We start from the raw sequence: 20,845 nt of genomic DNA, 5'->3' as shown, positions 1-20,845 counted from the left end.
GGAACAGGGGAGATGGATCTTGAAATATATGACCTCAGTTTTCTAGTCAAATGTCTATACTCAGCACTTATTTGACATACACATCTGCAGGGGAAAAAAATTGATTCCTCCTCCCATGCAGATGTTTAGTGTAAAAAAATTCTTCTATAGTAACAGGCCTTTCCATAAATTTGGCCACTGCATCATAGGGTCTGCTCTAGTTCCACTCTCCTGCTTACTGAAAACCTCCAGATATGCTCACAAAGCACTGCTCACTGGAAACACACCACACCTTTGTCTCTGGTTCCCCACTACAAAACCTTCCCAGCCTCAACACAGCAGCAGCACCAGTGGCACCACACAAACCACAGCAACTCACTTCAGCTGCTGGCTGTGCCCTTGGCTGGTCATGACCACAGCTTTGTTCCCGCAGGAAGCGGGAGTAAGTAGCCTTCTCTGTGAATCTGCACAAGGATGCTGTGAAGCATGTCCCACTCTAGCCTCAACATTCAGTATGTTGTTTATATTCCCCACAGATCTCCCACTTTGTTTTTCTTTCCAGAAAAGCCCAGCACAGAACAAGAGCCGCTTGGATTAACACACTCAGTCTCTCACTAAGCCTTAGAAACATTGGCTATCTTTTCAGCCGCTAATAATATCTCAGTGTTTGCAAGTTCCAAGCCCTCCTTTGTCGTGAGGTAACCCTGTTTATTTTCCTCCCGCGCAAAATGTCAACAGGATTAAGGCACTAATTCCTACACACAATTTGAGTGGTTCAGAGGCTAGCTGGTGAAACATTACTTGCTAGGTCTCTCGTGGAGGTGGCTGGTCTGGGCAGCCCAATATATAGGGTCACCAAGTTCAGAGACGTGTGAAATTCAGCAGAGACAGTAGGTGAAAGGGGACCAGACAGTCCCCAAGTAATAGACACCCATAGCACAACCAGATGAAGACTCTCTGCAGACAACTACCACCACTATCAGGGCTGCTCCACACTCTCTCCACCCTGAGATAACTCAGGCCAAACCTCAGAGATAGGAGTTCACTCGCATCCACCACTGTCCTGTGGCTCCCTGCTCCTCAGCATCCTCCCTGAAAAGAATTCAGACTGACTGCCAAGAGGTTAACAAAAAAGAATAGCAAATCAGCCAGGAAAGCCGCATATATGTACATCAGGCTTCTTCGGCAATTAACCTGGATCCACTGTACATCAGCAGCCCCTGGTGGCTATGGGCAAGCAGGCACTGCAGAGGCAGGAGGGTGGGGGCCAGAAGGGGACAGGGAATGTGACAGCTTTACAGAAAAGAAATCATGTAGACAGGTACTCTGGAGGCAGAAGGAACAGTGAGACTGAATAAACAAGGCTCACTCACAGAAATGGGGTAATGCAACTTTACTGGCAAAAATCACTGCCTCAAGAGAAGCTTGCTGTCTTACCTGACAAGCCTGCGGGATGGTGTTGCTCTGTTTCTCTGGCAGAGGGGTAGGAGTTGTTGACGACTTGTCGGACGTGTTTCCTCTCAACACTTTGAGCAGGTATAATGAGGCACTAAAAAAGAAAAGGCAAAGAGGAGAACATAGCAGTTACTACAGCATCATGGTGCTACTGCAAAGCCACCTGAGGGCAGAGGCCAAGTGATGCAGGCAGCTTATTCTGTACCAAGGGAGGTTAAAGAGTCCAAGAGAGCCCCTTCTCTCAGTCTAACCAACTCCTGCCAGACCTAAAGACAAATAAATCTAAGAACGCCGCATCATTTCATTATCTATCACTGCAGTCAGACATCCCCGCTATCAGCCTGATTTCCTAAAGCTCATGCTTTTGACTAGCACTGCTTGAGGACTTCTGCATTTGCCCAGAATTTCCGAGCTTGCACAGCTCAGCCAGCACTGCAGTGCAGTCCTCTCAGCCCAGGCTGCTGTGTGCCTGAAGAACTCGGGCATATCAACTGAGAGAGCATGCAGACAAGTCTGCTGCTTTTGAGAAATGTTGTACTATCCACTCAGGACTGCCACTGCCAGGAAGCTGTCAGGGAGTCATGCAGCACACACAGCCAGCCCCGTGTTGTCAGGAAGTACCGTGGTTCCTGCACAGCCAGGAGCCGGGTGTGCTGCAGAGCCAACACTGCCCAATGGCACTAGGTTGACTGTGCAACGTGGTACCCACTGCACACACAGTTGTGTTGAGAAATCCCAGACAGAGTATGAAAGTCCTCCTGAAACTGCCTGCAAGTCCCAAGAGAGCCTACTGGTAAGCTGCACTCCCATTTAAACCAGGAAACAGCAAGATTGCCCATGTTTTCTCACAAATACACATACGGCTTATCCTAATTCACCTGTATTCAGCAGCAAAGGAGTGATTATTGGTACACACAGTCAGGACTCATTATCATTATTGGCTATCACGGAGACAGTAAACCACTGTATTTACAGAGCCATCATTGCACACTGACTATAAGTTACACTCATGCCCACACTGAATCACACACAATTCATTAGTCCTCGATGAAGCCTCAAGGAAGCGCTTCCCATCACTATCAGCAAAGCCGTACCAGACCATTTCTGTATCACAGAGCCCACAGAAGACAATCACCAAAAAACGGACATCTGTTTGAAAATGCTCCATACTGCCAGGATGACTGACTAGTTCTCATGTTACGACACAGATGCTGGCACCTAGCCTTCATCGAATCTCTCACTTCTCTGAACTGTTTCAACATGCAATATGACGTCTGCTTACAGACCAGCCCACAGCGTTGAGTACAGATGCTCCTTTTTAACACTCACCTGAAATAATAGAGAGCCACAGAAGAGTCAGTGTGCTTGCAGGCCTTCTTCACAAGCCTCTCCACTAATGCATGCAAATCTTCTTTCAGGGCATCCACTTTCTTGCAGTACTGCTTAGTTCGGCACAATGAGTTCCTGAAAGAGCATTAGAAACAAACCCAAAGACATTACCTACAGAAAGAGCTCTGGGAAACAGATGGTTATGAATCCTTATCACTGAGCTCAGGGCAACACATAAACAAAAACAGTGCTAGCTCTGGGCAGCAAAAGAGGAAGTCACTGCTGTGGCAAGACAGGTGAGGAAACTTACTGCTTTTTGCCTTCAAGCACCTATTTAGGCATCAGCCAGCTTTCTTCCAGAGCTCCCAGAAAGGGGACTGGCTGCCTCAAACCCTGTTTCTGCAGACTGTTTCTCAACAGGGGGTAGAGAGCAGTGCTGAAAATGCTTTAGAGCAGTGCTGAGGACATCAGGGAGTGGTGTACAGAAGACACACCATGTCACATATCATGCACTATGTCTGTGTCTAGCTTGTATCATGCCTCACTTCTGGCCATGAAAAGAGCAAATTTGTACTCTGTCTGTCTCAATAATCATATGTTGGGAGTTTCATTTCAGCCATGGCAGCAACTCTGTAAACCTAAGGAGCTGTTGTGTGGCCTGACTCAGAGGTCAGAGGCCTGTGGAGATATTCAGTGACATGGCACCATGCCTGTAATACCAAAGTTTGTTCTTAAGGTTTTCACCTGCAAACAGGTTTGACACATGAAGTTCCTTAGACTAGAAAACCCATATCCTGATGTTTTTCCTGCAGCTTATGACTAAGCATTATGTTCATGTGTGGTGCTGGTAATCTAATTCTACACAATCTATAAGCATAGCAACTGTCTTCAGTCTTAGAAAGACCAACTTCTGGGATTCAACCAGCACCACTGATGTCTGTCAAAAGCCATTGCCTATTATCTGGAGGACTAAGGACACTTACCTGAAGATATTGGCTGTTTTCTGGAGGAAGTCAATCTCCTGCTTATCAGAGTCTGAGCTCATGCATTGTTCAATCACATGAAGCAGGGGCTCAATGATGTCAAACACCAAGGGGTTCTCTGATTGCTTAGTCAGGAATGCTTCGATCAGATCCAGCACCTGCAAACACAGAGGTACTGATGCGAGAACTAATGCAGACAGGGAAACATGATGATCTACCCAGAGCAGCTCCTCCAGGCTGGAGTGCGCTACGTAGCAGTTGGAGGGGGCTGAAGAGAACTATTTGAAGCTGAGATCTGTACACCTTCTGCTATCGTTTGTACTGCTAGACCATGAGAAACAGAAAATTAAAAATCCAAAACTGAAGATTAAAGGCTATCTGTTGACTTCAGCCTATTTTGTGCAGTGACACTATTTAGAAACAGCATTTATGAGAATCACTGCCACCTGGCCAGACCTGCAGTCACTATCACTTGGCACAGATCTCCGTTAGCACCATTGACTAATAGCTCTCCCCTCTGCAAGCCTCCCTTGACTTCCAGCCAGTGCATTAGCATAAAATCAGCCTCTCAGAGCACAGTATCAGAATGAAAATGCAGTAAAGCCAATGTCTCACTACACCGTTCAGCCTTCATCTTGGCTAACCTCACACCAGACATCTCTATACATGAGTGGCTGGAGCTGTCTCTGGATGCCTGAATATCCCGGACAGTCCACACTGACACCAGGTGGCCTGAAGTCAGTATTGCAGTCACAAATAACCAAAGTGTGTCATGATTTTACTGAAAAGTAAAATTACTGAAAAGAAAATTGGTTCTGTTCTACCTCAAACCAGGACAGGGTGTTAATCATAATCCTCCTGATTTTACTAGCCTAACAGCCAACCTCCCCCAAAACTTACACTGCAAAATTACCAGAGATTTTATGCATGTCACATTAAGGCAGATCAAACTTGTCCAGTTTACAAAAACTGACAGGCACCTACCTTTGGGTAGGCGTGAGGAAGTATCTAATAAATTGAAGCATTTCAGATCACCAAATGGAAACCATGGTTCACTTTTTGAAAGCACAGTCCTGTTTTTGAAGTAGGCCTGTGAAGCCCCAGGCACTGACCACGATATTGCTGTGCCAGGTGCTGTACAAAGCCAAAATAATCCATCCAGACCCAACCTCCAGGACATTATGACATACATGAATGTCCAAACTCTTCAGTGTTAAGTAGCTCATGGCATGCAGTAGGTTACAACTAACATGCTAGTAAGTCAGAGGTCTTCACACCAAACACTTATCTCCCACCTTAATCTTGAAATCCCTCCGCAGGATCGTCTCTTTCCGTATCCTGTCTTTCTCATCCTTCTTCGCCTGGATCCGTTTCTGCTGCTCAGCAAAAAGGGCTGAGATGTTCTTGTCAAGAGCCATCATAGCCTCATCATCCAGCTCTTCATCGCTGTCGTCTCCTCCCTTTTGTTTTCAGAATGCAAAAACAACATGTCATCTTATGTACTTCAAAAAGACAGTGGAGAGAGAACCACAGCCAAGACCAGACTCACAGTAGGGATGCAGCTACCTCTAGACCCAGAATAACAACACAGGGAGGGAAAACAGATGCTCAGAGCCATGAGAAATCTAGCACGTATTTCCCATCAGGTAATCCTGGTTGCACAGTACTAACATGTAGAGCTAGAGGATCAGGAGAGGGAAGAGGCTGAGGTTTTGACACTGACTCCCTCTGGGTTGCTGCTCCTTCAGTAAAGAGGTTAATATGTTGCTATGTCTGTAGCCTTTATAGGAATCATTAAACCATGCTCCAATGCTGCTACAAGAAGTCTCCAGAGTGGCCTACACGGATCACACTTCTCTGCACAGGCCAGCCAATAACAGGCACAATGTAATAGTATCTCAGTGCTTTAGTTCACATCAATCTCATTTATTACAGGCAGGAATACAAGCTATATCAGGCTAGACTGGACAAGCTAAAGCACTCAAGAAACACTAACAATAAATAAAAGAACAAGTGACTTATTCCCACAGCTTGCTTTGAAGATCCTGACCTCCTGCTTCAAATGCCGTACAAAGATGACTGCCAGGGTTATCACTGCATGGGATCAGACAGGATGTGGGTATTAGCTAATCTTTCACCACCCCAAACCTCCTGGTATCTGTATCAAGCTAGGCAGTGAAAACGTACCAATGCATTCCCTGCTTGGAGAACATTCATCAACTGACTGCGAAAATTATCATCAACTTCTTCATTCTCTTCCTCCTCTCCACTGTCATTCTCGTCCTCAGTGTCGCCTTCATCTGAGGAGTCCTCGCTTCCTTCCTTGTCCTGAGGAAGAAAAGTTCATCTCCTGACTCTACTGTTCTTCAAGCCCTATTCAATTCTCAGGTGTTCAGAAATAAAAACTCAAGCGTCCCCTCACCCCCCAGCCTCGCTTCCAGCCCTCGGATTCAAGTAAAGACACCTCAGATAACAAGATACCAGATCTTCACAAGAGCCAAAAGCAGAACATAATACAGACTTCTTTGTCATATTAAATAAGTATCAAAAAGAAGCTTGCAAGGAACATCTGAAGTAACAGCCCCAATCTGCCTCTCCTTTCTGCTAATGCTTGTAATGCTTTGTGACTGGAACCTCTGCAGTTCTTAAAACCCCAGATCTTAAATTCAGATGGCTGCACATCACAGCAACGATTTGGTCTGTGTCTGCAAAGAAGGGAGGCCTGTGCTCATTTCAGGATGCAGTCATTTGCTCTCAGGAAGTCATCTATTCTAACAGCCATACCTACAACAGCATTTTCCTTCAAGGCCAGGAGACTAATAAAGACGCACTTCCAACAAGCCATTTGTGTGTTGCACTTTTAAAATAAATCTTAATAGCCATTTTACTCAAGACAGAGAGATGCAATTATATCTATTACCACAGATCAGGAAAAACATTTTTAACAGTGAAGGTCTGAAGAGTATTTGTCACTGGCAATGGCACATCAATTACCATGTCCTGTGGAGATTTGATCTTTTTTTTCGATTCTTCCATCACGACAACAGCACTTTCTTCATTTTGCTCCTGGTATGGGTCAAGAACCTGCAAAAAAGAGGGACTTGTGTTTTTTCAGTGTTTTGTTTTGATGCATTTCTTGTGTACAACACACAGGAATTTCAGCACAGTAAGCCAGTTGAATAATGAAAGAGTAAGTAAGGGCATTCAACTTTGTAGCTTAGAATATCATGTTTGTTAATACGCTAAGTTCTTTCTGTAAGAAACAAAAAAGGTGGAGAAAACTGAAGAGACTGGTGACATCACACATTTTGATTTTCTACAAATGAAGTATTAGGTTCATCATACAAAGCACCTGACAGCTCACCTTTGCAATCCACATATTACTCTCTCAGAAGACACCACCTTACTCAGTGGTACGATCAATTCAGATTTTCAATATCACTTATTTTTAGCACCTCTATGCTTAGCCTTTCTAGGAAAAAGAAGTTGTTACCATTTATACTAATGTATATAACCTACCAGCTATATAAACCGATCCAGGAATTTCTTCAGCCTAAAACTACCAAAGAATACAGCTTAAAGTTAGCAGATCTCAGGCTCCCATAAAAAAACAAACAAAAAAAAAAACCCAAAACAACTCTCTGCAAGCTACATGCAAGCTGCATTTAAAATTCAGTAGCACACATCATCAGGCATTTTCTAAATCTAGGAGGCTTTTATTTAATCCCAAAATAGAGTCATGCTTGTGTATCTGTTAAGGAAAAGACAGGTGAACAGCACAATGCCCTACTAGTTACTTACATCCAGGATCAGCTGCAAGCCCCTCTTGGTCAGATTAGGGCATATCCGTACAAACACGCTCCTGGAAATTCGACGTATGAGTAGGCTGGGCTGGGCAAGGAGGGAGAGAAGGATTTCCACCATCACCTCAATCCATCCCGGCTCTGCATTGTCTGCACAGGAACAAACAAACAATGACAGGAAGACGCAAAAACACTGCACTGGCACATCAATAACAGACTGCAGAAAACTTCAGCGAGGAAAAGATGACAGTCCTTCTACCTGACTATTAGAAGTACTCATTCAGCAACACAGAACAGAAAAAATCAAGTGTGAAGCTAAAGACTGTAGCTGTACTGGAAGGCTACTAACCATAGAGAGAAACATGCCTGAAATTGTCTTCAGGCCACTCCAAAGCCTTACCAGGTAACAAAACCTACTATTCATTAAATTATTACTTAGATTAGCAGTTCTGCAAACCACATGACACCTACTTGGCCACATTAAAGCAATCAGCAGCTAGTCAGCAAAAGTATATACATTTTATAGTGTTTCCAACGAAATCAGGAGTCACAGCAGCCCGTGAGAAGTGCTGACATTTGAAAATGGTCCATTAGTCCAAAAGTCTGGGAATCCTGACCTACATAAAACCAAGCCACCATAGAATTACAGCTTTTATTTTCACAGTACCCTCAAATTTACACAGATATTTAAGGAGAACAACAAGACCATAGTTAGAGAGGAAGTCAGAAGATGAAGCCAGGTTCTTTCCTGGTCGAATTACAACCTAGTTCCACAGGTCCTAAACGAGGACTAGCCTAAATCAGCAAACAGGCTGTATCTACACACAGGACACATTTAGTTTGCCCAGAATTCAAGCTCTGAAAGTCGTTAAGTTTCAGGCTTGCCAGCTGTTATGAGAGCCCACAGCTTTGCCTTGGCAGATAGATATCACCGCTCCAGGCAAGCTCTTGGCCAGCACAGAACAAAGACTCAAAGAGAATAAACTCCCTTGGACACTGCTCATCTGAGCAGCCAGCTCTGGAGCCCACCTATGCTTTAACAGACACGCAGGAGCGCAACTTACTGAGGGTGTGGACAGACATCTGGAGCAAGAGACAAGAGATTTAGAAAGACAAGGAAAGAGAATGAAAGAGAGGGGATTCTCCTGGGGATAAGTGCATCAAGCCAGAACTGATGCAGAGTGCGTCACTAATGCAGAACTGCCATCTTCTGTCTTCTGACAGACCGTTAACAAATCCACTCCATTTCTTTCTTTAGGAAGGACTCACCAGCCTTTTTCTTCTTAGGTTCTTTGCTGAATGCCCTCTCTGTGCAGTTCAGAAGGTCACTCAGAACATCCATTGTTTCAGATGGATTCTGTTAGATCACAAGCAGACCGTAAACACCCTCTCCAAATTCCCCACTACCAACAGCAACAGAAGGAATATACCCCAAATCTAAGCACCTCTCTAAATAGGTACAGTTATTAAAATTAGCTACTACAACACCTTTGCAGAAGAAAATATGAGTCTAATTAAAATTGCTCCACTCAACAGCGAATCAAGGGCAAAACCAATGCTCAGGCCAAGCTTTGCCCTTGTTAAGTTGTCTGCAGTCAGTGTACAAATCAGTTTATTAGCTGCCAATTGTCCATTTCTAGCAGCCAGAGGCTGTGAAAGGTTGGCTCTCTGAACACAAAGAAACTCTCCAGCTCAGTGTTCAGAAAGCCCAGCTATCAGCCCATTTTACACCACTCAAATATGCCTCAGAGGTCTTACCTTGAAAAGATGAATGGCCATTAAAAGCAGAAGTTGCTGGAAAGCAACGACTTTGGCACTGTCTGATTTATTTTCCTTCTTCTGCAGGTTCTTCACAGACTGAAGTGTTCTGAAGAAATAAACCCTTTTGAGTCTTTCACAATTACAACAGCAAATCATCTCTTATAATCAGACTAAAAACATGACCAAATCTATAGTTCCATTTTCTGTACTTAACATTTAATTTAGTGAATTTGGACATACATACGGTATACAATCGTAACCCAACAACAGCATCTCACCTTGTGTAGCTTATAAAAACCTCAGCGCTCGGGCACAGGCTAGATGCCTAATACTACAGCCAAGGCACTGACCTTTATGGGAAATCAAGCTCAGAAAAGAGCACCAGAAAAGTGTCACTGAGAAATTAGCACAGGCATTATTAGGGGAAAAGATGAGCAGAGTTACAATCATGTTTGGGAGAGGGATTATGAGCAAAAATAGAAAAGGACATGGCCACCTACACATACTTCACACGCAGAAGGAACAGGAAGAAAGGAACGGGGCGTTGAGAAAGACAGAGGCGTCCTGAAACCCAGTCACAGGTGCAGGATACTCAAAGGGAAGAAACAGAACTGCCACTGCTGTGAAATGGCTCTGCTACAGTGGCCAGAACGCCAGCAGGAGGACGAGAGAATACAATTTCTCTTGTGTTGGCCAAATCTCACCTCTCCCAGGCATCCCTCTGTCCCTTGGTAAAAGGCTTCACAACTTTGACATGCTCACTGGAGAGCAGCTTGTTGGCATACTCAACAAGGAGAAAGATCCACAGCTTCCCATCCGCAGTCACACCGTGGATGTGCTTCTCCCTCAAGGCTGCAGCCTTTGCTGTATCCCCCAAAACAGCCAAGGTGTTTAAAGTCTGAAGTAACCTGCAAAGAAGAACAGCCAGTATGTTACTGTCAGAGGAACCAAATGACCTCACACTTTCCAAAATAACACCCACCAGTACAGCACTAAATGACCTCACACTTTCCAAAATAACACCCACAGCTCATCCCACAGCTCTGGTCACTCATTGCAACCCAGATTCACAGGGCCTAAGTTTCAACCCATGCATGTATCCAAGCACAGTAATGTACAGCTCATTGTCTTGGTGTCTCTGAGCACAGCTGGTGTCCCCAAGGACACCGACTATTATTCGCAGTTATTTCCTATTCTGTGCCCCACCATGTCATCTGCTTTCTCTCTACTGGGGCTGGAGCACCAGCTCTGGCAGTCACCTAAAAGCGTCTATTATTCCCAATTCCATTTCCCTTAGCACAGGGAAAACTGTGGAGCCATCAGCAGCTCGCATGCAGAGCGGACAGAAAGCCAACAGCAACCTGCACAACCTCACCACCTCTCTCTTGTGTCCTTCCACTTCCAGCTTGTAACAGAGGCAATGGAAACCTTGTAAGAAAAAGCAATCTGAGCTCAACTCCACACCTGCCTGATCATCACACACATACTCAGCAGGTTTGCCATGCAAAACTATGTTTTTATTGGACAAAACTTAAGGATCTTTGGGAAATTCATCTACGATTTCCTTAAAAAACGCCATTCCCCAGTCCTGGAGTCAAACAAATGCTTCAATAGCAGCTCACAATCCCAAACCTCTTGCCCTGCCATTTGTAGGCTGACCTTATCCTCAGGAAAAAAGAGAAATTTCTAAGCTTAAAGCATGCAAAATCCTTACCCAAAGAAGTAGTTTTCTGCCACTGAATGAAACTGTTCATCTAGGGGGTCTGATGGAAGGACATTCGCCTCAGGTATTTGGGAAGTCTTTTTCTTAGCCTCAAAGAAAGCATGGAAGAAGCAAAACCTAGAACAGACAGAAACAAGGACAAAATTAAGAGCCAGCTTGGTCATAACAAAGCAAAACCAGCCCACATGTGCAAACCAAACAGCATCAGATATTCACCACATTTTTATTCAAGGATGTCACTGCACTGAAAAAAAGTCACTATTTATAATAATATCCTTTCCTCAAGGTACAGAGGGTAAAGAAGACAGAAGGATGCTCAGGACTTCACAAAAGTGAAGTGCCAACACTTGACACCACACAATACAATCCTCAGACTGTCAGATTCGGGTCCTATTCTCCAAGACTTTTAAACCGACAGAAAAATACTTATTAAGATCTGACGCAAAGATTACAAGTAATATGCTCAAGCACTCTAGGTAACAGGAACCTAAAATTGACCGAAAACAGATGTGACTAAGGTGACTTTAAGTGCCTGAACTACTTATGACATGAGTTTGTCCAAGTTTGCAGATGATATTTTAAAAACAGAATGTAGTCTCCTAAACAATTTACGTTATGGAATACTTCCACTACAGAATTTGCCTAGTGTCATGGGGACAGCTTACTTCGAATACCGCTATAGAGCTAAACAGAACTATTCCAAGCTCATGTCTTCGAATACCGCTATAGAGCTAAACAGCTCACGGGGTATTAAGTCTTTAAATCATTCTCACCTGGAAATGTCCATCACAAGGCATTCTTCTTTTTTCACTGGACTTTCAATGATGGTAGAAAGCCGGTGCATGACCCATTTTCTTAACCGAATCATCTTATGGCGTGCTCTTTCAATAAGGAAGCGGACACAATCAGTAGTTTGAACACTATCCCGAAATAAACACAAACCACACAATCCACTGCAGCAAGAGGTGACTTTCAGACACTTAGAGGCTTTACACTAATGATAGTAAAGTTATATTCTAAGAAAGCAATAGGCACGTAAGAAGAGATATTATCTTCCCAAGTTTGCCTTTTACTATGCAAAAGACAGTCTATTTACCCACCTGAGGTACTGCAGTTTAGCAAAAACCAATTCAAGAATTGCAGTAGTCAGTAGAGGGAGGTTATAGGTGTACAAGAAACACATAGACATACTGTTTTAATACCTTACATCTTCGTTGGAAAAGGCCCTCTCAGGTAACCCAGTACCCACCGCACCAAGTTGTGGCTATTCAGCGAGCAGCAGCGCCACAGAGGACAGAACTTTCTCTTGGGAAGTTTTCCTAGCTAGAAAGTGCTACAAATGCCTATCAAGGATATAAGTATTTACAAGCTACTCTTAAGACATGGAAGCGGGTGCTCTGCTGTGGGCCAAGGAGATGAAAGCACTCAGGCCAGTTTAATAGTCAGATAAAAGGGACGCACAATTCCTACAAAGACCTGAGAGTCTGTAGTGAAAATGGAAGCCACTGGAGATTTTTGCCAAAGGGCTTGTCAGGACTAGAACAACAAGAAAAAAGGCTTCTTTGGTCATCCAGTCTGCTTTGGTCAGGCAGGCTGGTTCTCACCATGTTTGCTCCTATTTGCAGAATCGAATTTTGTCCCAGCAAGACAGTCAGATGCTGGGGCTAAACCTTCTGGGACAGAGGAAATGGAAGAGGTGACAATAGTCAATTCCTGGTGGCTGCCCAAACCAGAATTCACCCAGGTAGCTACTTTAATCACACAACAGAAAGAGAAGAGGAAGGTGCATCTTGTATACACTCACGTGTTTACATTTTCCTGGTTCTGTTTTTGCCGGTTACTTGAGAAGTCTAAACAACAGTCCAAGTCTGGCCTGAGGAACATATCTTTGAGCCAGTCAATGTATCTTTGCAATGCCACTGGCTGCAGGTGTCTGACTACCCTGGAAGAGCTGGAAAACACTGGATTGCCGTGATTGGTGAGCGTAGAGAAGCCGATCATCACTGCCAGCTGCCTCTCCAGGTCATCACAGCTGTTCAGAAATTCATCTATATAAGCTTCCATCTCTGGAGCAAACTTAAATCGGTCTGGAAGCTGAAAAACATGGTCAAAAAAGCAGGTTAGGAACCTCACACTGAGTCTCAGTGCCTTTATGAGTACAAATCATTTTACAGATTTGATTGCAGTAAGTAAATTAAAGTCACGTGCCTGAACATTTGTCTTAAGGCATACAGCAGGCCATCAATTTCACCTCATGGTCTTCCTCATATAGGAGCAATCACTGTAAGGAACCACAGAAACCTATCACGTACCAACCTCGGCCCTTTAATTTGGGCTTTCCCAAACAGTCAAGCTTCAGCGGGCTGGAGCACACGCTGGCCAGTGCACACGCTGGCCAGTGCAGCTAAGCTCCTAGGCTGATCAGCTGTTACTTTCACACATCATCTGCCTTAGACTTTCCCTCAATTTGGAAACTCCCCCACATCAATTCTGGTCTCAACTAGCAGCCCTAGAGCCTGCTGACCTACAGTGGGTAGAACAAATCCCACCTCCTCTCCTGGGTGCCTCAGAAGCGTTGAAGCATTCTGAAAGGAGGGGGAGTTGACATGTTTAACCTAAAAACCATATCCTGAGGTGTTGTCAGTTTGTTCTATCCTCAGTCCTGCAACTGATCCGCAAGGCATACAGCTAGCAGGCTGCCGGCCTTGGAAGGCTGTCCAGCGGCACGCAAACCACCAGGACATGTCCCATCTCACCACACATCCCATTTTTTTATGTTCTTTCATAGCCCCCAGTGTTCAATCCTACTCATTTGTTCTGGAAAAAAACCCAAAAGCATAACTGGAGAAACCTCAAAGAGGGCAAATTGTGGCTTCATTCCAAAAATGTAATGCAACTTCCATAAATTAATAAAACAACTTGTTTGGTATAGTGTCACGATGAATACAGTGACCTGGTGAGAGCAGAAACAGTAATGAAAGTCTAGGGAACACTGTTCCGTTAAATAAAGGGGCTATAAATTCCTAATTAACTGCAAATCCATCCAATTATAACATAAATACCCCTGCAAGAAATCTCACACAAAACACAAGTAAGCAAGCTCCTGCTTCCACTGTTGGAGAGCTCAATACTTGTGCATCAGTATGAAAGCTGAGAGAAAAACTCCAGGAGAGATTGCTGTAATTAGGCTAATAACTCACAACAGGGGTTTCATCAATCATCTCTCAACAAAAACAAATCAAGTACATTGGCTCCCCCATTGAAAAAAAGTGGTTTCTGGAAGACAACTGTCAGTAAATATCAGACTCAAGGTTTGTCAAGTTCCATCTCCAACAACTAGAACCCCCTAAGAAAGTACAAGATAACTGTATTTGCTTTCCAATATAAACACCCAGTGTCAAGGAACAAAACAAACCCACAACAACAACAAATTCAAACTAAGACCTTCTCTACTTCCTCATCATCAACAACATTAGGGGTTTCTCTTTCCATTTAGTCAATCATTGTCTTCAGTGGATTTGCATGTTTCAGACAGGAATTAAATTAACAAATTTTTTGATGCACATGGAAGAACACAGCCTAATTCACTGTGCAACAAGCATAAAAAGCAAGAAACAGGAAAACAACTAGGCCAGTGGATAAACCCTGGAAATAGCTGGTCCATACAAGGAGGCACCATGGTAAGCATTCTTTTCAGAGCAAACAGGAACATCTATTGCTGCTTTCATACCACAACAGAAAGACTGCAAAGTCCTGCTCCTCCCAAGAGAGGGCAATGATTTTTGGACCCACGTGAGGATTTGGACCCACGTTACCACAAAAAGCCAAGCCAAAACCTGTTTTTATCAGTATTCCCCTTTTATTCTTCCTCCCTTTATTTAAGGGCTGTGTTGTTTGCTGGCTTCCCAGGAGAGAAAGAGAAAGACGAGTTCCAAAATCCAATTCCCAAATAAAATCTGTGCTTAAACCTCAGATGTGCTTATTGAAACAAGCACTAACATAAACAAAAGCATGAGTCGTCCCTTTTTGTCTTTGCCTTCAAACGTTCATGCAACACCCAGCACAATGACAGACAAAAAAGAGTTTCTGGACATGCAAAATCAAAAGGACTGTTAAAGGACGACATATGACACTGTCAATATGCTGAGGGCTGCCCTTCCTCTGCTTCCCCCCATCATTAGAACTTTCTCAGCATCATCAATGAAAGCACGTGGATCAATGCTGAACCATTTCAAAACCCTCAAAATAAGTCTGGATGAAAATACACAAATAGGCAATGATGATTAAACACAGTCCACACTCAGCCCATTGCAACGAGTGGTCGTATAGTAACCTTACTTTTAGTAAGAGTCCAAGGTCTAAAATTACGTAATTTTTTTTTATACAAGACAATGTGAAACTAGAAAGGGCAGCGGAGGTGACTTCTGTTCAGGACAGGGTCTTTACCTCTGAGCATGAGTACTTTCAGAAGACCTACCTGAGTAGTTACCACGTGTTGTCCATAGTGCTGCATCACCTTCCCTTTGAGAACCATCTGTAGCTGGTCCAGAGACAACAAGGGGAGAGCACTGCCCAGCAACCGGTAGCACATGTAACTGAGTGGAAACAAAGAAGATTCCCTCAGGCAGAGGCACAGCAGTAAAGCCACACACAAGGGTGAGACAGAGAAGAAGTGGGGCAGCCTACATGGAGCATGCAGGAAGGCAGAAGTCAAAAATTCATGGAACCTGTGTTCAAAAATCCTACTGCCCAAAGCTTTTCTTCTAACTAGTATAGCTGCTAAGATCTCTCCCCGCAGCAGGTCTTCCGCTGTCTAGAAAAAGATGAGTCTTCACCAGCAGTTCCTTCTTTGATCCACTTTCTGGATCTCCTCTCCCTAGATATTTATTTCCACAGGCCTAATAAAAACTTACTTAGTTTTTGACTACACAAATTTACTTACTTTTGACAACTTACTTAGTTTTGACAGCAACTTGCTGTCAAATTTGATCAGAATTGCCCAACAGGCCCAGGAGTTATTAGATGGACAGCACTAGCCTCATTTCTGCAGGAAATCAGGCTAAAAAAGCAACACTGTTGAGCATACAAAGGGTATTTTCACACTTACCCAACCAAAGAAAAACAAGACTTAAACTGCTCAGGCTTAGAAAATGGTTTTTCACTGTGATACTCGTGGAACATGTTAAGAAAATTTTTTGTAGGTGCACTTCTACAACGTCTAAACTCTTGATCTATGAAAGATTTAAACCTGGCCACAGACTGCCTTGCTATGGTTCAAATTAAATTATGCTCCCCCAAAATGCTCACAGATTTGTATTCCAGATTTTGCAGCACTTTTATACAGCATGAGTCTCAACAGACCACTTAAATAATCCCACTAAGACCTAGTACTAGACTTGAAAAAGGAGCTGAAATAGCTACTGTTATGTCATCCACACCCATATCCTACTTAAAAACACAGACTATGTCAGAATCCAAACACATCCAGGCATTTTAATTCAGTCCATCCCACAAAGCACAAGTCCATGAATTTCAGAACTACGGTTTGTCTACACAGGAGCTGTCCTTAAAGCACACAAAGCCAAATGACTCTCCCTCTCAACCACTTAGAAAGAAAGGGACAGTACAGCTCCTCTGACAAGTCTTGTAGGAGTAAGCTACAGATCTAAGACACCTCTATGCCCAATGAGGTGCATCATCTTTATGTGCTGTCCAAGTTAAATTTAACCCAAGTTTTTTTATACGTCACAATTCCAAGAAAAATCTTACTAACTCCGATTTAGGCTCCCTATAGTTTCTCATGAAAACCTAAATAACCAAAAGCGAGTGTTCTCACATTGTTCTTGAGAAACCATATGTTCCATCCTACCACAGGGCAGCAGCAGAAAGACTGGGGCAAAAAATAGAAGGATTACATGGAAAACAACAAACAACGTATGTTAAAACAAACCTCACAGGTCCCGATTTCTCCAATAGCCCATCCTCTACACCTTCTTTCCAGAACAGTTCAAAGGCACCTTCCTTCAGTGAAACTTGTAACAAATCAAACGCTACATTGGGCAATTTCTTGTCCTTCTTTTCAGACTTGGCAACACTTTGCAGAAGCTCTACAAGTCTAGAAGAAAGAAAATAATGTGAGAGATCTGTCCTGGAAGGGTACTGCTGAAGGCCAAATTCATCCTGCTGAAGGACACAGAACATTTCCTGAGCACTGGAGGCTGTGCCTCTTGGGAGAATTGAGAGCGCTGTAATTTAGGAACCTGCGTAACAGTTAGCGCCTAACCTTTAACAGCACCTGCAGTGGCAAATACAGGCAGGTATCAGAATGAAAGCCACATTTCTCTCACTGCCAGCCAAGAGACCAAGAATGTTGCATTTAATGCTCTTTATTTAAGAACCTACCTGGGAATATTTTCCTCATTTACAACAGTAGGTGAGCCAAACAGCTTCTTCAGGTTTCGAGCTTTCAGAACGCCGGGGAATTTCTGCATGCCCACAAGCAGAAGGTGCAGGTTATCTGGAGACGTGAAGGCCGAAGCAAGGTCACTTTGCAAGATGCCAAACAGGACCTCCTCAAACACAGTTTCAGGAACCTAGACGAGAACGAAGGTGAGGGCACACGAGAAACATCTGAGGGCATTTTACTAACTTGCTGTGTACTATATTAAAATACCTGCATTGTAGGGCATTTTACTAAAAGCTTGCAGTGTTCTGGAAACTTTGGAAATAGTCTTTACGGTGACACAATCAAAAATAAATAATGGATGTGTCCAGTACTGCCATACAGTCCCCAGGTGCTTAACCATGTGGAGTAGGACAATATGTTGCCATCAGATAGCAATTCTGGTCAACTGACTCCAGCTGCAATTGTTCTCTTGCTGTCTGACTGCTCCTGTCCTGGCCATTCAGCCCAGGGAGGAGGAAACACTCTTGTACCAGCTTTTAATTATATTTCCCCAAAACAAGTTATTTGTTTCAATAGGATTTGCTGGTAAATAACTGTTCAATGGCTTTAAAGAAAACTGCATCCAACGTTTTCATCAATAAAATAAGAAATGCAGAAAAACTGCTTTAATTTGTATTTTTTAAAGATTGGATTCAAAATACATTTAAATTTAACATTAAGGCTAAACGACCCAGAACACTTCCATATGAAACATTATTTAATTTTGATTTAACACTGTTAGTCTTCACAGCTACAAACAATATCCACAAAAAAAAAAAGAATTAAATAAACAAACTCTCTCTTTTTACTACATACTCAAGAGTCCCTTTACTCCATGTCCCTACATCCTTTCACTGCCAACAGCCTAAAATTAAACCTTAGGCCCAGGCTTGGTGCATAAACAAGAAGGTTTGCTGTCCAGAGTTTTCAGCACACTTCCATTCAAAAGAGCAGAGGGTCTAATGTACCACCCAAGCAAGTCAACTGGGAAAAAACAGACTATGGGTTTGTCCATGGTGAAATTAGACAAAGCTAAACCAAAGCATCCTTCCCAGAAAAAAAGCATCTGCCCATAGACAATACAGAAAATGGCTCCCACAGTTTAAGCTCACTCTTCCACACACATGCCTTTTTAACTTTTAACTATGAACAAACTAAGGAAAAAGCAGTCCCTGAAGCAAAGTCTTCCCTCCTCCCACCCACCACATGCTGTGGCTATACCTGAGAGATGATGTCAATAAGAGTTTTGCGAGGGAGATCTCTGAGGTATGTTTGGTGATGTGCCAGTTGCTGGAGAAGCTGGATGCTCTCCAGCAGAGCTTTCTGGTCCTAGAAAGGAAAGATAAGCCAAAACCAGAAGACATATATCAAAGATTAAGCTGAAGACTCAGGTAATAATCCACTCTTGAGACCCTTAAATCCACTTGTAATAAGAAATCTACACAATTTCTTCCTGACAGGCCACTCAGCTTTGCCCAGAGCAGTGTTTCTGGCTGTATATGAAAACAGATGCCTTCCTTCCAGGCAAGGTAGAAACCTTCCATACTATCTGACACAGTTCCTACACTCTAGTCAGGAAAGGAACAGACATTTAAAAGGCACAAAAAGCCTATAGATAATATAAAAGAAATGAACTGAATTTGATGCTTCACGTGCCATCTCACCTACTAGCCAACAACCCAGCCTTTCCCTCTAGATCCTCTCTCCGCTTCAGACAGCCCTAGAACCGGTACTGACACACCACATAACAACGGCAATGTTACCTTAACAAGCCGGCCAGATTGAAACAGAGCCACAACTCCAAAGAAGTTTCCAAAAGCAGCATTTTTCACAAGTTTCTGAAAGGGAAAAAAAAAGGGGGGGATAAAAATCCACCTCACCGAGCAGTTAGATTTCACATTCAGCTATAGCTCTTATCAGTGGAATATGACTGCTGGAAGATCTAGTCTTGAACACCCTGACTTATAAAGACAACACACTGAAAAGCAACCCCTTGCACTATGTTTAAGAACTATCCTAGATTACCTTTCTGTCACACGGACAAATCTCAGCTAAAACAGGGCCAGATGACAATGTCATCACCTTCCAGTTTTTACAAATATTTCCATTATTTCATTACGGTCATTTGCCTTAGCAAGAACACCAAAACTATGGTATCCAGGCATCAAGCCTTCAAAGAAAAGAGAATGTTTAATTTAAACTAGCTGTGGTCAACGCTGCTATGAGCCGACTCACCTTTTTCCCTTTTTCCAGATTGTGTTTTTCTTTTATCTGTTCCAGGACACTGCACATTGGAATTTCCTCAAAAGCCTGTAAAACCTGAGGAGATGGATGGAATAGCTCAGTTTGCAGTTCTTCCACTTTATGAAGTTTTATCAAGTTCAGCCAAAATAGAGCTGAACAGTTGTTCAGCATAGCAGCAGATGTGCTGCTTTATTAGGTCAGAATAGAGACAACTAGATCGGTAGAAGACGTGTCAGAATACGACATAAATATATGTAGACATAATACACGTGCTGGTATTCCTTTTTTTTCCCCTATACATGACTTAGCAGGATTACTAATGAGAACATTTTGCTGCAACTGCATGACCCTGTAACAGAAGCAACAAAGCTTTTCATCACGTGCAAAGCCTGATCTAATTGGGAAGAATACAGGCTCTTCCGCCCTATCAATTTCTCCGGTGAGATGAGGTCAGATCCCACTGGTGATCCCATTGCCGTGACTCTTTGCTATGTTACAGACTCAAACAGCAATGAGAAAAAAAAATGTTTGAAGTGTGTGTTAAAGGGTTGCCCTTTCCCCATCTCCCCATCTTCCACATAAACAGCCCAACACCAGGGCCACATCAATTTTAAGAAGTCACAACAGTTCTAAATGCAGCATATTTAAAAACCTCATCAAAGTTTACAAATTAAGGATGGTTCTTGAGGCAGGACAGAATTCTGTGGCATGAGTGTGATATCGGTATAGCTCGTATCTTTATTAAGTGCTTCTAAAAGAGACTAGCACCATTTAAAACCGCATGGTTTTCCTATGTTCGCTGCAAGAGCCTTCTCTGCCATCTCTGCGTGCAGAAGCTGCCAAGACGGAGCCCCTCCAGCCTCCTCCTCACAAGCGGCAAAGCGGGACCCCAGGCACTGACCGGGGCTGGCGAGGGGCCGGGGGGCGCTCTGCTCTGCTCTGCTCTGGCAAATACTGACCTGCGCCAGGGCCAGGCTGAAGCCAGGGCGGGCGGCCTTGCGGGTGGCTCCCAGTCCTTCCACCAGACGCTTGAGGGTGTACTTCAGCTCATCGTCCTGAAAAACAGACCCTCAGCTCCGGCGGTGCCCACGCTCCTCCGAACCCCGCGGGGCTCCCGGACACC

At 43.6% G+C, this 20,845-nt stretch overlaps 1 protein-coding gene across 1 annotated transcript in view; it reads right to left on the bottom strand.

The window, feature by feature from the left end:
- The window catches only part of MYBBP1A (MYB binding protein (P160) 1a), a gene marked incomplete at its 5' end in the record, with an annotated part of 61,690 nt that extends 40,907 nt beyond the window's left edge, over positions 1-20,783 (bottom strand). The window contains 20 exons of the mRNA XM_009885183.1: positions 1,417-1,528; positions 2,764-2,898; positions 3,747-3,904; positions 5,042-5,206; positions 5,934-6,074; positions 6,741-6,830; positions 7,548-7,699; positions 8,819-8,906; positions 9,308-9,416; positions 10,015-10,218; positions 11,025-11,150; positions 11,807-11,914; positions 12,838-13,127; positions 15,511-15,628; positions 16,984-17,148; positions 17,436-17,626; positions 18,700-18,807; positions 19,242-19,316; positions 19,714-19,797; positions 20,682-20,783. Coding sequence (XP_009883485.1) covers positions 1,417-1,528; positions 2,764-2,898; positions 3,747-3,904; positions 5,042-5,206; positions 5,934-6,074; positions 6,741-6,830; positions 7,548-7,699; positions 8,819-8,906; positions 9,308-9,416; positions 10,015-10,218; positions 11,025-11,150; positions 11,807-11,914; positions 12,838-13,127; positions 15,511-15,628; positions 16,984-17,148; positions 17,436-17,626; positions 18,700-18,807; positions 19,242-19,316; positions 19,714-19,797; positions 20,682-20,783 — 2,721 coding nt within the window. The remainder of the gene's footprint in view (positions 1-1,416; positions 1,529-2,763; positions 2,899-3,746; positions 3,905-5,041; positions 5,207-5,933; positions 6,075-6,740; positions 6,831-7,547; positions 7,700-8,818; positions 8,907-9,307; positions 9,417-10,014; positions 10,219-11,024; positions 11,151-11,806; positions 11,915-12,837; positions 13,128-15,510; positions 15,629-16,983; positions 17,149-17,435; positions 17,627-18,699; positions 18,808-19,241; positions 19,317-19,713; positions 19,798-20,681) is intronic.
- Between the last annotated feature and the right edge of the window lie 62 nt (positions 20,784-20,845).

Source organism: Charadrius vociferus, unplaced genomic scaffold (genome assembly GCF_000708025.1).
Source record: "Charadrius vociferus isolate BGI_N301 unplaced genomic scaffold, ASM70802v2 scaffold54, whole genome shotgun sequence".
Taxonomy (NCBI): domain Eukaryota; kingdom Metazoa; phylum Chordata; class Aves; order Charadriiformes; family Charadriidae; genus Charadrius; species Charadrius vociferus.
Note: the sequence above shows the minus strand (reverse complement) of the source record. Positions and strands in the feature narration are given on the sequence as shown.